Source organism: Canis lupus, chromosome 8 (assembly GCF_003254725.2).
Source record: "Canis lupus dingo isolate Sandy chromosome 8, ASM325472v2, whole genome shotgun sequence".
NCBI lineage: Eukaryota > Metazoa > Chordata > Mammalia > Carnivora > Canidae > Canis > Canis lupus.
In genome coordinates, this window is record NC_064250.1 from 53,646,086 (window position 1) to 53,669,598 (window position 23,513).

At 36.2% G+C, this 23,513-nt stretch overlaps 1 protein-coding gene and 1 non-coding gene across 4 annotated transcripts in view; both read right to left on the minus strand.

Annotated features, from left to right (window-relative positions):
- Positions 1 to 23,513, minus strand: part of GTF2A1 (general transcription factor IIA subunit 1) — a 47,645-nt gene that overhangs the window by 18,006 nt on the left and 6,126 nt on the right. For all 3 annotated transcript variants that reach the window (XM_049113372.1, XM_025443193.3, XM_035720195.2), the window contains exons 3-7: positions 13,373 to 13,577; positions 11,573 to 11,637; positions 5,694 to 5,769; positions 4,208 to 4,341; positions 912 to 1,232 (exon numbers count right to left, since the gene is read on the minus strand). In XM_049113372.1, coding sequence (XP_048969329.1) covers positions 912 to 1,232; positions 4,208 to 4,341; positions 5,694 to 5,769; positions 11,573 to 11,637; positions 13,373 to 13,577 — 801 coding nt within the window. The remainder of the gene's footprint in view (positions 1 to 911; positions 1,233 to 4,207; positions 4,342 to 5,693; positions 5,770 to 11,572; positions 11,638 to 13,372; positions 13,578 to 23,513) is intronic.
- On the minus strand, positions 12,232 to 12,376 carry LOC112658203 (small nucleolar RNA SNORA79). The gene has a single exon (XR_003135596.1). It is a non-coding gene; the product is annotated as a small nucleolar RNA SNORA79 (small nucleolar RNA).

Consider the following 23,513-nt stretch of genomic DNA (forward strand, 5'->3'; position numbering starts at 1 on the left):
AGATCATGACCTGGGCCAAAATCAAAAGTAGGACCTTAACTGACCGAGCCACCCAGTGCCCCATAATGGGATTACTTTTAACTAGATATGGACTTAAGGGTGTTTTGATCTTAAAATATTTTTTATTCATTTGTATTTATTCAATATTTAGTAAAACAATACTTAAGAACATTAGATATAAAGAACTTTGTACTAAGATAAAATTACATCTTAAGTTGTAGAAAGCATTGAACAAAAACTATGGTTAAGACAAACATATTGAACACAAGTAACTAAGCAGGAACACTGAGGAAAACAAAGATATATTTATATGCTTCTAGAAATATATAAGGATGAATAACAAAGGATGGTTTGCTTAACTCATGACAGGGACTAGGAGTAGATAAAGTGTTGTAAGGAACTGGTACAGAATACAGACCAAAAGAAAGTTATTCATGAATAAGTCTGTCACATTTAGCTTTTTCCTCAAGTGTCCTCTCTTCCCAGATGTTGCTGTATCTTTTTTAATTATTGAAGCAAACAACCTCATTTTATCTACCAATGTCTTGTGTTTGAATCACAGCATGAATGCATAAGCCAGAAAATTAGAATTACTTGCATTGTGTCCACCCCCTTTATAAATACAACTCAATTCAATATACATTTATTTTTTATTACCAGGTATATGAAACAGTATTCTATGATGATAAGTACAACCAGAACCATCTAAAAACCTTACTAGGTTACAACAATCCAACTTCGTATTTAAAATCCTATATTAAAAAAAAATTTAAAAAAAAATAAAATAAAATCCTATATTGTGTAACACCTTAATAGCCTCTGAAAAAATAGAATATAATTCATCAGTTTGGCACCAAGTAAAAGAAATGATTGAGTAGTTTCTCATTTCAAGTCTTTGACTATAAACTTACTTCTTCTACCTGCCCATCTTCAGCTCCATCTTTCTCTTTGTCTTCTTCTTCCTCATCATCATAGTCTTCTTCTTCATCTTCATCTTCTTCAGATGATGTGTCCCCAGTTCCATCAACCTGTAGCACCAGCGGAGCCTGTGGCTGAGCAGGCTGGGTCTGTGGCTGCTGTTGGCCAGTTGCAGTTATCTGTGCTTGTGCCGGTGTAGGGGCAGCCACTGTTGTAGGTATAACTTGAGTCTTATTTCCTGTAAATAAGATTTGCTGTGGCTGAATGATGACACCTGTCTGTGGTGAAATCCCTCCAGGAAGAGGGGCCAGTACCTGAGGCAAAAGAAACCCATATTAGAAACTAGTTAAGAGGAACAGTAGGCTCAGTTTCATGATATAATATGAAGAAACAGGCATAAATGCTGAAGAATCACGAAAAATGGCCACATCTCTTTCAGTTAAAACCACCAAAGCATAAAAGGAATGTTTAACTAGTATACTGATCCTATTTTCATTTTACCTTTCAAAGTTCTTAAGGAAAAAAAAGATTTTCTGAAAATAATTATTTATTGAGCACTTGTTATGTACATGGAAAATTCCAAACCAAGAGTTACACATATGATTCATTTATTTCCTTGATGTATGAACAGGTTACTTGCCAAGCTCATAGTCACTATGATGTGAAATTTTAACCCACGCTTTCTGATTTTTGCTGTAATTATTATGTTACACTGCCTCCCTGTGGAAATCATTGCACTGAAAATGTGAAGTCTTGGGTCCTAGTTTTGTCTCAGATCCCAGACTGAGATGTAGCAGAGGCATGTCATTTAACCTCCCTTGGCTTTTGCCACTTCACTGTTAGACTAGAATCAATGGTTCTCAACCCTGACTAAAAATTACAACCATCTGGTAGCTTAAAAATACTGGTACTTGGACCCACAATATTCTGATTTAATTCATGTGAGATGAAATCTAATCATTTATTTTTTAATTTTTTAAAAAGATTTTATTTATTTATTTGACAGAGAGAATGCTCGCACACATATGCGCACAAGCGTGGGGAGTGGCAGGCAGAGGAAGAAGCAGGCTCCCAATGCAGGACTCAACCCAGGACTTTGGGACCATGACCTGAGCCACATGCCACTGAAATCTAATCATTAAAAGCTTCCCCAGGGATCCCTGGGTGGCGCAGCGGTTTGGCGCCTGCCTTTGGCCCAGGGCGCGATCCTGGAGACCCGGGATCGAATCCCACGTCAGGCTCCCGGTGCATGGAGCCTGCTTCTCCCTCTGCCTGTGTCTCTGCCTCTCTCTCTCTCTCTCTGACTATCATAAATCAATAAAAATTAAAAAAAATATAAATAAATAAATAAATAAATAAATAAATAAAGCTTCCCCAGCTGATTCTAACCATCCAACTACACCAGATCAGATGATTTCTATAGTTCCTTTCAGCTTTTATAGCTAGAATTCTAAAGTAAACCATAACTCAAAAAGTACATACTAACAAATATATATTTTACAATAAATATATTTATATGTATTAATAAGTTAATAAATAAAAAGAGAATACCTAGTTATAAAAAAAACAGCAAATGGCAATTACTTGCCTTTAGGTTCAAGAAACGCAAAATAAGACAGTATTTTGTTTAAGAAGTTTACGGATTAATGGTGCAATAGACAAAACAGTAACACAACTCAAAAGGTAAAAGGTGTAATACAAGTATGATATGGTGCTCTGAAAACAGGAGAGAGGACTAAATTCAGCTTGAGGGACAAGGTATGGTCAGGGAAGCCTTCTTAGTAGGTAATACTTGTGTTCTTTTGTGCTTGGAAGATTAGCCAGGCTTTTCCATTCGGTGGCATGTATGTATGTATGTGTTTGTTTATTTGTTTGTTTATTTATTTATTATGATAGACACAGAGAGAGAGACAGAGGCAGAGACACAGGAGGAGGGAGAAGCAGGCTCCATGCCGGGAGCCCGACGCGGGACTCGATCCCGGGACTCCAGGACCATGCCTTGGGCCAAAGGCAGGAGCCAAACCACTGAGCCACCCAGGGATCCCGATCCCCTCGGTGGCTTTGTTTGATGGGAGTAAAGAGAGCTGCTAGAAGAAGACCAAATGACATTCTAAGTAGAAGAATAACATCAAGTGAACATCTGGGAAGCTGTAAACTGACTAGATAAATGCTTCTCCGATCTTATCTCTATCATCATACTATAACATGAACATTACATATTTATATGTCTCCTTTTTTAAAGTACCTAAATTCTTTAATAAATAACCATTTCTCTTTCCTCTTTGTCCTTACAGGACAAGAGCTTAACAGTCAGCACAGAGGTAGGTTTACAAGTATTTAAAAGTTTAGCTGATCTAAACAGCAGCTGAAGCAGATAACTGGAAGCATGACAAGAATTAAAGCTGAAGAGATTAAAAAATAAGATCCACAAAAAACAAAGATCCTATTAACCATGCTGAGGAGTTTAGACTTTTTCCAATAGGCAATGGGGAAGTCACTAAAAAAATTTAAGATTTTTAGAATAACTATAAAATAGAGTAACAAGTTAGGAAGCCCAAGATTAGAGTAAGGAAAATCAATTGAGAGAATAATATATGGTACTTTATATATACAAATACACACACATTAACATTATATATATAGTAATATATACTATTGAGAGAATAATAATAGTATTTTAAGTAGGAAATTACGAAAGCATGAACTTAGAAAATGATGAGAGTCTAAGAAAACTAGTTTCCAATATTAAGGAACTGCAAACATGTTAAAACTGCAGTCTGAAAGAAAGGAACTATTAAGAATTGGTAGGATTTCATGGTACTTTGCAATATTAAAGGTAAGGGAAGTGGGGGTTCCCACACACCCACTTTCAGAAAATGCATAAGCTTCATGAAACTAGATTCATGTCTTCCATGTTCATTCCTAAATCTCTAGTCCCTTGCAAAGACCCTGACACATAGCCAACACAGTATTAAATACTTGTTGAATGAACGCAATACTTGGAGGCTTAGGAGGCTGCATCAAGTGTGATGCCACTGATAGAAAAGCACGTTCAGAGGGATAATGAAAGATAAGCAGGGATAACAACAATTTAGTCTTAAATATATTGAATGTAAAGTTAAGCTGTGACGCATGCAGGAGGAATTTACAATGACAGGATGTACAGCATTGGGGAACAGTCTAAGAGTTCATATAAAGCCATGGGAAAGGGGAAGGAAATCTCCCAGAGTTCACACAGAAGAAGAAAAAAGAACCCCATCATGATGCTCATAATTTATTATTCTATTACCTGTTGTATAACAGGAGCCTGTACTCCACCAGGCTGCATTTGTGGTATAACTTGTTGTTGAAGAACCACTGACTGCTGAGGCTGAAAGATATACTGGGCACCATTGGCTGCTCTGACTACTTGAAGAAGCTGGCCTGAAGCAAAAAGTATACATTACAAGTTACCATTTTAGCAGTGACCATCTCAAAATAAATGAATTCATAATGAATGTCAAGCCACCAAAATGCCCTGGAAATGATCAAGCAAGAAGTCTAGCAATTAAAGGCTCCCATACACAGTAAACCATAATCCTTACCTTCTCTTACTTCCCTCCATTGTTCAAATACATTGCTTAAAATGTTTTTCCTTACTTGCTATCCTTAGAAAGCTCTTTTCCAATAAAATTTTAACAACAGATAATGAGAATTGATTAGAAGTTTAAGTTATCTTTATTAACATGTTAGGAGTCATGCAAAAGCAGCTAAGTAAGATCAGATGTTTCAGGAGCTGTTTCTTTTTAAAGCTTTAAAGACATGAAAGTATAAACAGTTCATTAATACCTTGAGCCAGAGCACACGGTACTTAGCTTCAAAATGCTTAACAAAAAGAAAATGCTGAGCCAATTACCATTGCCACATAATACTAAGTATATGCCTGGCTTAAACATAGAGAAGTGAATCCCTCTCTTTGTTGTCTTAGATGATGCAGAATCTTCAATTAATTAAAAAGCAACAATTATATATTAATAAAATATGTAGCAAGATAAACCTCTAGTTAGTGCTTTACAAATTTAGAATTTTATTAACGAGACGCCTGGGTGGCTCAGTAGTTTAGCTCACGGCTCCTCTGGCTCAGGGCGTGGTCCCAGAATCGGGGGATCGAGTCCCACATCGGGCTCTCTGCATGAAGCCTGCTTCTCCTCCCTCAGTCTATGTCACTGTCTCTTTCTCTGTCTCTCATGAATAAATACAATCTTAAAAAAAAAAAAAACTTATAAAAAATAATTTTGTTAACAAAATAACAAGAAATTCTCTAATTAAAATTACAACTTAAAAGCCACATAAATTCTTCCAACATTAATATGCCAAAAAATCACAAGTAAATTTTGTCTGTCTATGCAGAGATAGTACATAAAACAGAATGCAATAAAGTATTATAGGATTTAGTCTGATATCACAAATTCATTCAAATGAGTCAAGTTGTTTGGCAGGTTAAATGTGTTTAGCAAAAATCTATGTAAGTAAGTATTTCTATATAATCATACTTCATTCGATAATAGGATTCTCATTCATAAATCAAAAGCTCAAGTGCAATTTTCATCTTTTCTACTCCATCCTTAACAATAACTATCATCTAATGTGATGTAATAGTCAATCTTATTTTAATAACCTAAGCTAAATGGTAAAAGAAATACTGATTTTGTCTTGCAGTGAGGCTCAAACAAAGACTAGATGGCACAATTTTCTGAGTTATACATATAAATAATGGTTCCGTTATTCCTAATTACCTGAATTTGTTAGTATCTGTTGAACAGGAGTCACACCTGCAGGGAGTGCCAAGGTAGCAGCTGTAGCAGCAGCGCTCTGGAAAAAAAAAAAAAAAAAAACCAAGGAGAAAAAATCAAAACCACATACATACATAACAGTACCTCAGTTTATCTCTGGCATATTTTAATAGTATTCGAACTATTATTTAGTATATACTAAAACGAAAAGTCTTAAAAAGACTAAATTCCATTTTATAAAATGATACAATAAAGACCACCTAGCCTAAAATGCATTATGTAAGTACTTCAAACAATTAAGTAGAATATAATTGGGGTGTTTTTTCCCCTGGAGAATGTGCTCTAAGGAAATCTCCCCCCTACTAACAATGCTGTACAATATATAAAATATCCATTCTGGTATTTCTTTTCCTAACTCTATTTCCTTACTCCCAACTCCCTGTGGTCAAGTACAGTTGACCCTTTAATATTGCAGGGGCTAAGGGGACCAACTCCTCACACAAGTGAAAATCCACATGTAATTTTTGACTTCCCAAAAGCTCAATAGCCTACTGCTGACCACACATGTTATATTACTATATTCTACAATATAGCTAGAGGAAAGAAAATATATACCACATTTAATGAAAATAACCATATTTATCGAAAAAATCTGCATATAAATGGATCCATACAGTTCAAACCCAAATTGTTCAAGGTCAACTTCATTTACTTGAAGCAAAATATTAAATATCTTCATTTTAGAAATCTTAATATTTTTAGTTTATACTAGACTCAATAAATCTTTAAAGAAGACCTTGTATCAGAATCAGAAGGCTGAGCTTGTAGAGCGAGGAATTCTTCTACGATGCCTTAAGATACAATACTGGCTATATATCTAGATGAAACATCTATTAATAATAGTTTTATTAACACAAAAAATACCTTAAAATCTTAAGAAAAGTCACCAACTTTAATTTCTACATTTTAAAATGGAGGCAGTATCTGACATTTAAGTTAAAAATAATATACATGGGTGTACTGTGAATCTCTTTAAATCCAGGATACATTTTTCATTTACTGCTTCTGAAGACTCCTCCTCTCAGCTTTCCTCCAAGAGAATTATACCACATCTTACTGGTTTTTTTTTTTTTTATTCTATATTTAAAGTATTTCCATGCATCTCACTGTAACTATCTGTACAGGTAATTTATCCCCCTCTTCCTTCAATCTTTTTAAAGGTACCCAGCCTTCACATACCAATCTAATATATACATTTTTAGAAACACCTCTAATTGATAGGTTCTGAAAAATAAATATAACTGCAGTTAGAAGATGCCAGAGAAGTCAACAAAACTCAGAAAATTATACTCAATTAGGTTCATGATACTACTACCTAGTCTAGACTCTACATATACCTTTTTTTTTTTATTTTTATTGATTTATGATAGTCACTGAGAGAGAGAGAGAGAGGCAGAGACACAGGCAGAGGGAGAAGCAGGCTCCATGCACCGGGAGCCTGACGTGGGATTCGATCCCGGGTCTCCAGGATCGCGCCCTGGGCCAAAGGCAGGCGCCAAACCGCTGCGCCACCCAGGGATCCCTCTACATATACCTTTGTAAGAAAATGTGCTTCTTGTTGCCATTTGATAAGTCTAACTATCAAATCATGTAGTTTCTACACCTAAGGCCTAAATTCCCACAATGTCCCCAGCTATAGCTCCATCAGGTTCTCTTCATGAAATGCAGGTCCTGCATTCATTTAAATAAATCTTGCCTGTATAGGCAAATGAAAGGTAATCTAAGGAACACATTAACAACCACTTACTACTGAGAAATACTATTCAGAAATATTAAGGGCCTGTAATTCATATTTTATAAGATTAATAGATCTTCCTCTACTGGCAAAATGACAATTGTAGTTTCTACACAGCATAGACAACACAATAACCACCTGCACACCTCTGTACATCCAAACTCCTATCAATAAATATTTGTTGAGTGACCTACTACACAAACCACCTTTTATTAATACCTACTGAAAATTTCTTCTTGTATTTTATGAAATAGCCCTAAAATGACTAATGCATTAGAGTATTTCATAAAGAGAATCTGCAAATTTTGTTTGCCATAAGGTCCTATTTTATAGGTTCCCCAAAACAGCTTTCAACCTAATATATTATCACTATCCTACATTTTTATTAAATTATGTAACTTTTCAACATGTTCATTTCCAAAGCATGGATTGCTTTTTAAAAAATCAAAACTGGGGATGAGTGGATGGCTCAGCGGTTGAGTGTCTGCCTTTAGCTCAGGGCATGATCCCAGAGTCCCTGGGTCAAGTCCGGTATAGGGCTCCCCATGGGGAGCCTGCTTCTTCCTCTGCCTGTGTGTCTCTGCCTCTCACTGTGTCTCTCCTGAATGAATAAAATTTTTAGAAAAAAATAAGTTGGTCAGAGAAAGATAAATACCATGTGATCTCACTCACATGTGGAATTTAAAAAAGAAGGGGGAAAAGGAAAGGGGGGGAAGAAAAAGGAAGGGGGGGAAGTAAAAAGGAGAGGGAAACAAGAGCCTCTTAACAATAGAGAACAAACTGAGGGTTGATGGAGGAATTTGAACAGGGAATGGGCTAGATGGGTGGTGGGTATTAAGGAGGGCAATTGTTATGACAAGCACTGGGTGTCATATTAAGTGAGGAATCATTGAATTCTACTCCAGAAACCAATTATTATTCCACTGTATGTCAACTACCTAAAATTTAAATTAAAAAAAAAAAAAAAAGGAAAAGGAAATCAATCAAATGGTTATCTTTGAATCAGGAATAATAATGCAAACAAAAACCAAAAAAAATTTTATTAAAAAAAATTTTTTTTTTTTGTAAAGAGCCTATAGTGATTGTATTTCAGAACATATAAAGTACATGGGGCAAACACTGAAAACATCCATTAAAATTCTAAAATACAGGGATCCCTGGGTGGCGCAGCGGTTTAGCGCCTGCCTTTGGCCCGGGGCATGATCCTGGAGACCGGGATCGAATCCCACGTCGGGCTCCCGGTGCATGGAGCCTGCTTCTCCCTCTGCCTATGTCTCTGCTTCTCTCTCTCTCTGTGTGACTATCATAAATAAATAAAAATTTTTTAAAAAATTTAAAAAAAATAAAAATAAAAATAAAAATAAAAAATAAAATTCTAAAATACACATAAATGCTAACATCTTTACTGAGTGATATTTCTGACCTAGAATCTGTTTAAATATATGCTCTTTAGAATCAAGGAGACCTAACAAACAAGGAAGAGATGGGCCACTGATTTTGCCCTTGTGTCTTTAAAGAGAATTTTCTCTCAAACATTTAAAATTCTTAGTAATCAAATGGGCCTACTGCAAGTGATTCTACAAAATTTTCTGTTTTAAAAGGACAAAAGTCAGGATGCCTGGCTCAGTGGCCAACTCTTAATTTCAGTTCAGGTCAGGATCTCAGGGTCCTGGGATCAAGCCCCTTATCTGGCTCTGTACTCAGCCGGGAGTCTGCTCCCATTCCCTCTGCCCCTCCACCTAGGTGTGCACACTCCTTCTCTCCTTTTCTCTTGGATAAATAAATCTTAAAAAGTAAAGTAAAGTAAAAAGTAAAGTAAAAAGTAAAGTTAAGTAAAAAGTAAAGTAAAGTAAAGTAAAATAAAATAAAATAAAATAAAATAAAATAAAATAAAATAAAATAAAATAAAATAAAACAAAATAAAACGACATAAGTTATTCCCTAGGAAATATCTCAAAGTACCAACTGCAATACAGATCCTATAGTGAGACTTTCATTTTTAAGGATGGAGATAAAAAGAAATTTGGGGCCTTAAACTTGAAATGGAATTTTCTGAATGATAAAAATTCTTGTGATTCCATGATGGACTGGAATTTTCTGATTTTTAAGAAGAACCAATTCTGGCAATTTGAATTACAAGTACAAAATAGATATCCTCGATTCTTTTGTAAATTTAAAAACTCCAATTTCTGTCATGTAGAAATTTGTAATTCTGTCAAGCTATGAATTTGTAAGGCTGGTATATTTAAAAAGGAGTCGGTTGTCTAGTGGATGAGCCATGTTTTGTATCTGACTTATCAATCACAGATGAGCTTTGAGGTCAACTACTCATTACTCACCAAACAGAAATCATTTTTTAAAATACTGCTTTTTCAGGGCACCTGGTTATTCTGTGCAGTCTGCTGAAGAATCTCTTTCCCGCCCCTGCCACCCCTACTCTCTCTCCACCCACATGTGTTCTCTCTCAAATAAATAAATCTTTATAAAATACACACACACACACACACACACACAATCTAAAAAAAAAAAATTCATTGCTAGCACTAGGCTAAGAGATTTTTTAAAAATGATTCTTGCTTTTAAATAAGAGATTCGGTTGAATTTAAGAATGGAAAAAAAAAAAAAAAGAATGAAATGTCAGAGCTGAGACTCCACTAACAATCTCTTATCTTGTAAACAGAACAAAGAAAAGCCATTTATGAGAAAGTGCTGGAATAACTCTTCTAATAAGACTTTATTTTAATGTCTTATTCAAAAAAAAACTTTATAGGGTGCCTAGGTGGCTCAGTGGTTGAGCGTCTGCCTTCGGCTCCGGGCGTGATCCCGTGGTGCCAGGATAGACTCCCACATCGGGCTCCCTGCATGGGGCCTGCTTCTCCCTCTGCCTCTGTCTCTGCCTCTCTCTGTGTGTCTCTCATGAATAAATAAGTAACATCTTTTAAAAAAATAAATTAAAAAAAAACTTTATATAGGTAAAGAGTCTCTAAGGATCTGAAGTAGTTTTTCGAATTATATATTATATATAATATAATATATATTATATATTAATTATATATATATTAATATAATATATATATATTTATATATATGTAAATTTGAGAATTTGAGCTGTTCAGTGAAGATCCCTTAGAAATACCAAGGCTGGGATCCCTGGGTGGCGCAGCGGTTTGGTGCCTGCCTTTGTCCCAGGGCGCGATCCTGGAGACCGAGGATCGAATCCCACGTCGGGCTCCCGGTGCATGGAGCCTGCTTCTCCCTCTGCCTATGTCTCTGCCTCTCTCTCTGTCTCTCTGTGTGACTATCATAAATAAATAAAAATTTAAAAAAAAAAAAAAAAAAAAAAAGAAATACCAAGGCTAATACATAATAAACTCAACTGATGGGACGCCTGGGTGGCTCAGTGGTTGAGCGCCTGCCTTTGGCTCAGGGTGTGATCCCGGTATCGAGTCCCACATCAGGCACCCTGCATAGAGCCTGCTTCTCTCTCTGCCTATGTCTCTGCCTCTCTCTCTTTCATGCATAAATAAAATCTTTCAAAAAAAAAAAAAAAAAAACCTCAACTGATCAAAATGCGTTTTAAAGTACTAATATACACAAAGTTAATAAATCTTATTAAGCTAGGCTATGGTTAAATCACAGCAAAAAATTTTTAAAGGTTTGGTTTTAAAAAGTTATCTTGAACTATCCAAGAGTTCATTTTCATTTTTCAAGTTTACAATTCTTAGCATTCCTGACCTCTAGCAATTAATGGGTCTTCTGAAACAGAACTATAATTGACACAGTATGTTTGGTAGGTGCCCTAAACCCATTTTCCAAAAATAGCATGGGATGGAAGATCTCTCACAAAACATTATTCTTTTGGTATTTTCAACAGAAAACTGCATAATTTTATGAACCTCTATGTCTAAGTATCAAGCTAAATTTTAGATGTGCTGCTAAACCCAATAACTAGGAAACCAAATAAACAGCCATTTTGTTAAAGTCTCAAATAAATTTCACATTGTTAATATACAACACACCTAAGCATAATCACAATTTTGAGTTAGAATAAGTAGAGCTAAGCAAAATACTATATTCCAAGTCTTACCATATTTGATGCGTTCATATGTTGTATCAGCTTAGAATCAGGAACTATAACTTGTGGTGCAGCAGCTATTAAAGAAAAAAACAAAAAGCACAAGTGCAAACAAGGAACCATGAGGCTGTTTCAAAATACTAAGAATGCTATACAATGATGAGAACTTTTTTTCCTGTTTTCTACATCCAAATGCATCCACCCATTTGATACCTAAGAATGTTATAAATTTCTATGGTAAATAACAGCTGTGATATACCCATATTATACTTAAAAATATCAATTTAAAAAAAGATTTGTGTAACAATACCTAAGGATACAAAGAAATTTGGATGCATGAAGTAGTGAGATACCTAAAACCTATACATATACAGCTCTGTACGTTCTTAAACTGGAAAATTTCAAACAAAATTTAATTGTATCTTGCTAACTCAATATTGTTTAATACTACTGTTAGAATGAGTTAGTAACCCATTAAGAATGAGCTCAAAGAAACTATTAACTAGGTTTTTTTTTTTTTACATCTACATAGCCTTCTTCTCCCATTTGACAGCTGTCAAAATCTTGTTACTTCCAACAACTTTTTAAAAAATATAAATCAGAAATAATGGCTGTTAAAAAAAGAGAGAGAGAAGAAACAATGGCAATGTTACGTAAATATAAAAGGAATTAGATGTTTGATTCCGCAAATTTCAGAGAATAAACAGATAATCCCATTATCCTAATATTCTCTGAGTGAAGAAAATCAAATTTTAATTTATGATGACCTAAAATCCTAGTGCCAAGGCCTGAAGGCAATAGGAGGAACAGTCATCAAAACAGATGAAAAAGGATAAAATTATTTAATGCAGGTATAGAATAAAATCAAATGTTAAAGGTCTTATTTGGTATAAACAGTAAAACAATCCAAACAGACATTTCTACCATACATTACTTACTATGTATCACTATCAATTTTAAGTCTTATATATTCTCAGCCACTCTCAAATAAGGCAAATGGGTAGTAATTAAACTTTTCATTTACCTTCATTCTCCTCTCCAATAATAAGATTTACAAAATGCAAATGCTTGGAAAGCTTCATGACCAAACAGGTTTGTGATGACAGAAAATACTTGTTACATGTAATAGGCCAACCTTCCTGGCCTTCTCAGGGCCCAAATTTCCCTTAGTATTAAAATGTTGGGAGAACTATTTCACAAAGCCTTTTGTAAAGCTTCAATGAAACAAATTTACAGATTTACTTGCATAGTACAAAGAAGTATGGACACAGTCTATATTTGGTTTTTTTCTTACCTTTAAACCAAGTAATATAAATTATGATACACACACACTCTTCACTTAAGTCTAATTCAGCCAATTTATACTTACACAAAGTATTAAAGAACTGAAATTTCAGACTGCCATACTTACAAAAATCCCCCAGTGCTTAAGATGTATTTATAAAAAACAAACTTAAATGTCTTTGATCAATTTTACAAAGAAAGTGGTAACAATTTTACCATATGAAATAATGAAATCCTTAGTAAATAAATCTTTAATAGGTCTGACTTATTTAGGGAAATCTACCGTTTTATAGCCTTCTCGAAAGAATTAATACACTTTTAAGAATATCATCGTAGGCTCTCAGTTAACTACTTGTTTATAATTTCTACAATATAAAATCCACGTTTTATACAAAATTTGTATGTAAATATACATACATACACTATCCCCTCAGTCAATAAAAAGGAAAAACCTACAGCTATTTCTCTTCTTTGAAAATGACAAATTTCATTTCCACGTTGTAAGTAGAAAAATATATCCAGTCTCACCTTGCTGTGATGCAGGAATAAGGACCTGCTGAGTCTGCGCTTGCTGAGGTACCGTTTGCTGTGGTTGAGTTTGCTGATGGTGGTGGTGGTGGTGATGTTGCTGTTGCTGGGGTTGATGCTGCTGTTGAACTTGCAATAAAAGCTGCTGCTCTTCTGAATGAAATCCATCTACTGCCCTAGATTGCATTAGTTTATTCTCCCACAACTAAGGCAAAGAAAAGTAATGTTAGTGAAGGTAACTTCAGACATGTGGATAAAACATATTTTATTAGTCTGTTCATAAAATTCTTCCATTTTCAAAACCAATACAACCACAAAATAAACCAATCTCTAATTTTTACACAAGTGTATACAATAATGAAAAATAACTTTTAAAGTATCAAATTTCTTTTTTGCTATCTTGGAGTACTGAAGAATTTTGTTTCTTTTTTTTTTTTTTTTTTTTAAGATTTTTCATTTATTTCTTCATGAGAGACACAGAGAGAGAGAGGGAGGAGAAGCAGGCTCCATGCGGGGAGCCCGATGTGGGACTCGATCCTGGGTCTCCAGGATTACGCCCCGGGCCGAAGGCAGGCGCTAAACCGCCGAGCCACCGAGGTTGCCTAGAATTTTGTTTCTTTTTATGTCTTCAAACTCTCTACGGTAATTCCAGGCAGAGTTTCACATAAGCAATTTTTTAATCATCAGGGTACCCTTTTTTAACATCAAAATAATTACTATTTTCATGGAAATCTCCCTTTAATGAAATATCTAACTTTTAAGCTATATAGCAAAACATAAATTCATGTTTCCTTGATTTGAACAATGAGAAACATCATAGAGGCAATCCTCAAGTTAGAAAAGCCTAACTTTGTCTGATCCTACACAAGTTAAAAAACCAACAATGCCTAACGCTTTTAGAGGCATTCTCAACCCTCCACACCTTTTGAAATTCCCCTCCATCCTCCATCATGACAAGGAATAACAATCCTTTTCTGCTTTGCCACTTCTATTTTCTCCTCTCACCCTAGGACACAGCAATTATGATGGGGAAATAAATCAGACATGGGCAAAGGAAGACAGAAAATAAAATATTTATGACTACTGCATTCCTCTCCCTCACACATTTCCTCTCTAACCAGATTTAAGTCTTCATTGTGGAAAACCTTAACCCTTCTAAGAAATTGCCCAAGAAAGAAAACTATTCTTTAAATATACAAATGAAATTTAATTCAGTTATTTTGGGGCACCTGGGTGGCTCAGCTGGTTAAGTGGTCGACTCAGTTTTGGCTCAGGTCATGAACTCATGGTCCTGCAGGGAGTCTGCTGGTCCCCCCTCTCCTCCTTCCTCCTCACCTTCATCCCCGCTCCCGCGCTCCCTGCTCTTGAGCACAGTCACAGGCTCGCTCTCTCTCAAGTAAATAAAATATTTTAAAAATAATATATCAATCATTTTGTATACCAGCACCTAACACCTACACACACTGTTTTCCCCCCTAGGATATACTCTTGGAATATTACCTAACACACCTGAGGTTTCTATCAGAGCCTCCCTTTACTATGCTCACAACGCTTTACGAGTGTCTCCTTGACGCTTCCAACTATTCTAGAAATTCTGTATTTGTAAGTACATGCTAGTAACAATTCTAGCAAATCTCTCTATTGGCTTGCTGAAAAAGTAAACTAAAGGTCAGTCTCCCAAAGCAACCATTCCCTTAAGCAGGTTCAGTACTTAGACTTGCCTAAAGACTATTTTTAATAGAGACAGCATAACAATATCTATCTCATGGGTTGTTGTGAAGACTCAGTAACATATTTACATAAAACATCAGAATCTAGCATAAACTCAGTGACCAATGCATGCTGATTTTCATTATTATGGTGGTGGTGCAATTAATTGTGTAATAAAGCATTACACTGGAAGTTAGGAACACAGTACTGGTTTGAAAACTATTCAAGCTTTGTGGACAAATTATGTAGCTTTCTTGGGCATTTTCCTCTTCTAAAAAAACAGAACAAGTTGAATTATTTCTAAAATCGCTTCCAGCTAAGAAATCTAAGTCTCTAAAAAATCTCAAATTAAAAATAGCTACAATTCTTCTTGGAGTAACAAGGAATTATTTCCTGGGAGCCCAATTTGTATCTGGTTCATCTCTGTTAAGTGAGCATCTAGCATAGCACACAGGAGACAAAATGGACTCTCACACACTGAATAAAATACATTCAAACTAACATCAAAGGCTATACAAAGGCTCCCAAACAGTCTGCACTCACCCAAAACTTTTTTTCCCCCTTTACATGCACCTTTTTTCTTTGTATATTTTTGTGTTGGAGTTCAATTTGCCAATATATAGTATAACACCCAGTGCTCATCCCATCAAGTGCCCCCCTCAGTGCCCATCACCCAGTCACCCCATCCCCCCGTCCACCTCCCTTTCCACTACCCCTTGTTCGTTTCCCATAGTTAGGAGTCTCTCATGTTCTGTCACCCTCCCTGATATTTCCCACTCATCATCTCTCCTTTCTCACCCAAAACTTCTACACTTCTTTTTGTCTGTTCTAAAACAAAACAAAACCTAGCCTCTGGTAAGCCAAAACTCAAAGTACCATTGATTAATGCTTTAAGAAACCGTTGTTTAAGCCATGACTTTTCAAATTTAAAGCTTCATGTGTATCACCCCCAATTGGTCTATCCACTGCACTCTGATCCAGTCACATCATTTTAATGAAGCTTCCATTGTAGTGGCAAGTATTAATGATTATATATTAAGTGCTAAGAACTGGGTACCACTACTCACCTAGCCTCCCAAATAAACGGCCTATAAGTCAGAATCCACTTCAACACCCATCATTATTGTCACTATCCCTTCCAAAGCATTGTTCCAATCTATCCTTACTGAGCTCCCCACATCAAGTCATAAATTCTACAAATAATTACTGAGATACCCTATATACTAGACACTGTTAGAGACATTGAGAACAGTGAACAAACCTGACAAAAACACTTTTCGTCACAGGGCCTACATTCTAGTGAAAAATTGCTCTTCCAATCTGTCCTCTATGTCTGTGGTTCTCAAAATATGGTCTCAGGGCAAACAGCATCAGGATCACCGGAGCACTTGTTAGGCATACTAATTCTCAGGCCCCAAGCCAGACCTACTGACTCAGCAACTCTAGGGATGGAGCCAAAAATCTGTTTTAATAACCTGTCCAGGTCACTTTAATGTACGCTATTAAAGTCTAAACCAATGTTTTTCAAAGTGCATGCTGCAAACCATTAGTGGCTTGTGAAAAGTCAATTTAATTTTTTTTTCTTTTTGGTAAATGTTAAAAAGAAAATGTCAGATTATGCTTCTATCAAGTCAGACTCTCTGGAGCAGAAGTCCAAAAATCTGCATTTTAACTAGCACCCCAGAGAAATCTTTCTCACGTTAAAGATCATGGTCCTTAATATAGAATGTTACCTCCCTAACTGCTACAGTAACTTGCATTCTACTTTCCCAATAGTGTCAAAGTACTTGCAATTCCCTGAATATGGCATACATATTTCGTATCTAAATCTTAGTAAACTTAAATAAAAATTAAAAAAAAAAAAAGGGGGGGGGGGGAGATCCCTGGGTGGCACAGCGGTTTGGCGCCTGCCTTTGGCCCAGGGCGTGATCCTGGAGACCGGGGATCGAATCGCACGTCGGGCTCCCGGTGCATGGAGCCTGCTTCTCCCTCTGCCTGTGTCTCTGCCTCTCTGTCTCTCTGTGTGACTATCATAAATAAATAAAAATTTAAAAATAAATAAATAAATCTTAGTAAACTATTCCCTCTGACTAGTAGTCTTCCCTCACGATTCCCTACACAATGCAAATGTCAAAGTCACATAGCCTCTAAGAAATCACTCACTGCCTCCATACCCTAGAAATATTTCTATTGTACTTTTCACACTAAGTCTATCTTCTCTACTCAAGTATGGACTTCTTCAAGGCAGAGACTATGCCTTAATTCAGGAGCTAACAAAATGACTAACAATTTATCAGTATTTAGTACCAATTCCAAAGAAGAGAAGGGAAAACACACTGTTGATTTCTAGCATAAATGTTTCTCTGTGAGGATGCTACTGACATTTTGACCAGACAATTCATTATTATTCAGGGTAGTGCCACAGGAAGTGTACAGAAAATACAACATTCCTGGATGGAGCCTACTAAATGCCAAAGATGCCCACTTTAAGATAAGCAAACATAGGAGGAGGGCGGGGGGTGGGAGTGAATGGGTGACGGGCACTGGGGGTTATTCTGTATGTTAGTAAATTGAACACCAATAAAAAAAAATAAATAAAAATAAATAAAAAAAAAAAAAGATAAGCAAACATGGCCCTATACATTTCCAACTGCTGGGGGGTGGCGGTAGGGAGCAGAAGAGAAAGGGGTATTGGGAGTAGTCCACTGAGAATCCACATTTACCAAGTACCAAATACTGTCCTTAATAACGTGAAAAATACAAATAAAGTACTACACAAATACTAAGCATTAAACTTATATCAAAATAATATAAGGTTCAAATTCACTAAATGTTTTATTTTACCAATCATTCTATTTTTTTGAATATCAGCTATTTAAAATAATGCAACACTGTTTTCGGCAACAGTTCGATCAATACCACTGACAACAATCAAGAATACTGAATTGTTACATATTTATTGATTTTGGTTAAGAAATAGCAGAACTCGGGGGCAGCCCAGGTGGCTCAGCGGTTTAGCACCACCGTCAGCCCAGGGCCTGGTCCTGGAGACCCGGGATTGAGTCCTGCATCAGGCTCCCTGTGTGGAACCTGCTTCTCCCTCTGCCTTGTCTCTGCCTCTCTCTCTGTGTCTCACAAATAAATAAATAAAATCTTTAAAAAAGGAAAGAAAAAGAAAGAAATAGCAGAACTCAGCTAAAATCTTAAAAAAAAGAAAAAAAAAAAAGAAAGAAAAAGAAAGAAATAGCAGAACTCGGCACCTGTGTGGCTCAGTGATTGAGAGCCTGCCTTTGGCTCAGGGCATGATCCTAGGATCAAGTCCTGCATCAGGCTCCCTGAAGGGAGCCTTCTTCTCCTGCCTATGTCTCTGCCTCTCTCTCTGTGTCTCTCATGAATTAATAAATAAAATCTTAAAAAATAAATAAGCAAAAGGAAATGGCAGAACTCTTTATTTTTATAATACTATTTTCCCTCCAACACAGTAACTATTATTTCTGGCAATCCTACTTCATCAATCTTTGCCTGGTCTCTGATACTAGACATGGAGAAAATTCATTTTCTGTTCTCCAAATGACTCTAATGTACATCTATATATCATATTAACAAGATTAATACTGTATTCTTTCTGTGCATTTTGAGTACTTTACACATACAGACTCATTTTTACAAAATCCTATAACATCGACATTCTGCTGTTTACAGAAAATGAACCTGAAGAACAGTAAGTTAGGTAATTTATCCAAGACCACAAACTAATAGCAGGCAAAAGTGAGATACAATCCAGGCAGTCTGACTCCAGTATTCCAGTCAGGGAACCTGGACCCTGAGAGTGAAGACTGAATGTCCTTCAAATTCTGCACTCTAGGGATGCCGGGGTGGCCCAGTGGTTGAGCGCCTGCCAGGGCATGATTCTGGAGACCTGGGATTGACTCCCACATCAGGCTCCCTGCATGGAGTCTGCTTCCCTCTCTGCCTAGGTCTCTGCCTCTCTCTATGTGTCTCTCAAATAAGTAAAATATTAAAAAAAAAAAAAAAAATTCTGCATGCTAGGCACCTCACTTGCCTCACCCTAATCCCAGCTTTGATCTAAACTTTAATCTCTACACTATATTGCTGCTACCACAGCAGGCCTAGTCACAACTCTGGTACCTTTCTTTTTACTGGTAAGTATTACGTATGTCATCTGGAGACAGAAGGCCTGGGTTCAAATATCTACCATTTGGTAAATGATCTTATCAAAGCATATTCCCCCTGAGTCTATTTTTTGATCTTTAAATTTGTGATTAAATCTACTATTTCCAGGGATCCCTGTGTGGCTCAGTGGTTTAGCGCCTGCCTTTGCCCAGGGCGTGATCCTGGAGTCCTGGGATCGAGTCCCACATTGGGCTCCCTGCATGGAGCCTGCTTCTCCCTCTCTCTGTCTCTCATGAATGAATGAATGAATGAATGAACGAATGAATGAATGAAGATCTACTATTTCCTGGCAGTTTTCCAGGCTAGAAATTTGAAGGATTCTACTTTCACAAAACATCTAGCTCCTGAATAAAATACAAGAAAACTGCATTTCTGACTCCCTTGAAATGGGAGTTGAGGTACACAGAATATATTTTGAATAGTGGTTCTCAGTCAGGAATGATTTTGCCCCACACCAAGGGACACTTCGGCAAAGCATGGAGACATTTTTGGTTGTCAGAATGAGGGGAGCTACTGGCATCTAGTGGGCAGAGGCCAGGTATGCTGTTAACATTCTATAATGAACAGAACAGCTCTCTACAACAAAGAATTAACAAATGACAATAGTGCCAAGGCTGAGAAACCTGATCTAGAGACCAATAAACTGAGTTTCAGATTGGTCTCCAATTGGGGAAATTCCTCTCACATTATTTTATTGAGAAGAGAGACCATGTTTTCTATCTCCCATAGTATCTGCTGTTTAGATATGGGTAGGTCTGATAGTATAGAAATGAGGACAATTTTATCATTGACTTTGAAGAGGATTTCTAGACTGCCATTCCCACCTATAATCACTCACCAATCCAAAACACAATTTACATTCAAATACAGATTAAAGACTATTAAGACTATGTTTTATGTGTTTTTTCTATCTCCCATAGTTTATACATTAAGGAAGGCCCCATAGTGTTTCAAGGGATAACTTCAGAAAACTGGGTTGACTTTTTTTAATTGCCTCTCTTCCAGCATTATCTAGCTAAACTTCAAATTACATGCAGTCATTACTCATCTTAATTGATCATCTAATTCATCACTGTATCCTTCACAGCAGTGGGGAAGTTTTTGATAAAAGTTTGTGAAACAGCCAAAAAGAGGGATGGGACTAGAGCTAATGACAAAGTCCTTTGTAAACCGTAAAATACAAAATCAATGTTAGTTTCTGTTAGCAAGAATGTCTAAACCTGTGGAGTCTGATACAATATCTACCAGCCACACATGGTGATTTAAGTTGGAATTAATTATAATTAAAAATTCAGTTACTCAGTTCCATTAACTGTTTTTCAAGTGCTAAATAACCACATGTCGCCAGTGGCTACTATATTGAACAGCACAGATACAGAACATTTTTATCACCACAGATAGGGCACATTCTGGAAATTCTAAGGAGATCCTGAAAAAATTTACTACAGAGAATTAAAATAACACAAACTCAATTCAGTTTAAGTTTATTTTTAAATCCAGTTACAGGGGATCCCTGGGTGGTTCAGTTGGTTTAGCACCTGCCTTCGGCCCAGGGCGTGACCCTGGAGCTCCAGGGATCCAGTCCCGCATCAGGCTCCCTGCATGGAGTCTGCTTCTCCCTCCGCCTGTGTCCCTGCTTCTCTCTCTGTGTCTCTCATGAATAAATAAATAAAATCTTAAAAATAAATAAATAAATAAATAAATAAATAAATAAATCCAATTACAATCCACAATAGAAGAGTATGTCCCATTTGAAAAACAGCAAAGATATTAAACTACTTTGTTCTGTTAGATTCTGGAACCACGTTTATCATTAACTAATTATTAAATATTTACCGAATACCAGCCACATATGTGAGGCACTGTGATAGAAGTTAGGGATTCAAAGTTGAATAATTCACAATTTTTGTCATTAAATAAATCAATGTATAAAACATAATCTTCATATATTATATACTACATTATACATATCACACTAACAAATATTTGAAAAGTCAAATGTAATAAAAATAGGTAGATCTATTTAATTTTATTTTTTTAGATTTTTATTTATTTATTCACGAGAGAGAGAGAGAGAGAGAGAGAGAGAGAGAGAGAGGGAGGGGGGGCAGAGACACAGGCAGAGGGAGAACCAGGCTCCATGCAGGGAGTCAGATGCAGGACTTCATCTCGAGACTCCAGGATCACGCCCTGGGCGGAAGGCAGATGCTCAACTGCTGAGCCACCCAGGCATCCCTGGAGCTGATTTTCTACATTTAAAAATGCTGCATCTTCCACATAAGGTCAAAGCACTTCTAGGACAATCATTGTATGAGTGTAACATGAACTGCAAAGTATTTGTTCCATATAACACAAAGGAATCTTATTCTCTCTTCTTATTCACATCCTGAGACACTTTATGCTGTTTGAGACGTTTATATTGCTATTCTTCCAACTCATGCCTCAAAAGTTGGCACTATTTCACTTGTATTTTTGGATGCCTACTCTTCACTTTTAATAACCATTACACTTCTCTCAAGGTAAATTAAAATTTCCTCAACTCACTTAAATATATTTTTCCTTCCTCAGACAGATTTTTCTTAACTTTACAGAAGTTATCCACAGATGTCTAAACACTCAAAGATAAATTTCATCACCATAATAAAGGTGAGGTTTACTTTATTTAAAATAAGTTGCTAAGCTGAAGCTTCCTTATCTCCATTGAAGAGATAAATTAATAACAAATGTTCTTAGCATGAACTGTGATTACATATTTGTACACAGTCCTCAAGGAACTCAATACTCAATTTCTAAGCCAGCAGTTCTAAAACTTAAGTCTCAGGATACTTTAGCACTTTCAAAAATTACTGAGGACCTTAAAGAGCTTTTCTGAAATTCTAAATAAATTGGAGTTTACTAATTCATTTAAAATAGCAAGCATCCATCACATGTTAACATAAATAACACAAACAGCCTAAAGGAAAAATAGCTGGATTCTATCTGCTCCTACATCCACCTTGCCATTTCGGTTGAAGTATATGAAGAAAATCTTTCTTCTCACAGCTAAGCAGTTGGGAAAAGAAAAAGTATTTTCAGTGATGGTTTCTTAAAAGTTAGCTACAATGTGGAATCTGAAACCAAACACCAATGAACTTTTTATACTCTGAGATTAAAATCCATTAATTGGGGGATCCCTGGGTGGCGCAGCGGTTTAGCGCCTGCCTTTGGCCCAGGGCGCGATCCTGGAGACCCGGGATCGAATCCCACGTCGGGCTCCCGGTGCATGGAGCCTGCTTCTCCCTCTGCCTATGTCTCTGCCTCTCTCTCTCTCTCTCTCTGTGACTATCATAAATAAACAAAATTTTAAAAATAAAAAAATAAAATAAAATAAAATAAAATCCATTAATTTATCTTCCACTTTGAAGGAATTTTTCAACATCCTGCCAATTTGGTCATTTGAAAAATATAAGTTCAGTGAATTATGCAGTATCCCAAGTATTAACACATTTCATTAAAGAGGATCAGATAATCCCATTTCTTAATATTAACAGTGATCTCATCTTGATCCTTCAGGCAACATCTTTTTAATATTCACTGCGTCGAAATGAGAAGCATACATAAAACACTGTGCGTATGGAACAGGTATCTCAAGGAGAAGCCCTTGCGCATTTGAGTAGCAAGTTTAACAGACCACTTTTCACAGAACAAAACTTTTACTGAAAATAGGACAAATTATGATTATTCAGACTTGGGCATTTGGCCAGCCTCATGGACCTCCTAAAAGAGTCTGTGGAGAAACCTCAGGACTCCACAGACCTTATTTTGAGAACCACTGTTCTGAGCAGTAAGGCAAAAATATTCCACGATTCCATGAGTCATTACAACACCAAGAAAACATGAATGCTAAATAAAAATATCTAATTATTTCTGTTTAAATTCAAAGAAATCCAAGAGACCGAAAACTAGCTCCCAAAGTAAAATATATCATAAACCCAATATTTGGCTCACATTAAAAAAAAATTCAGACTTGTGAACATGAAATTCTTTTATCAGGCACTTATTTTATCTCCGACATAAATACTTTTTAGAATACAGGCACATTAAGACCATAAAAAAAGGGGGGGGGGGGGGAACTATAGCTAGGTCAAATAATTAGACTATAAATATACAATGTTAAGGGTCCATTAGTAATAGTGATTGATATTGCCAGGCACTGTGCTTAAGTACTTTATATAGCTATTATATTTAATCCTCAAAA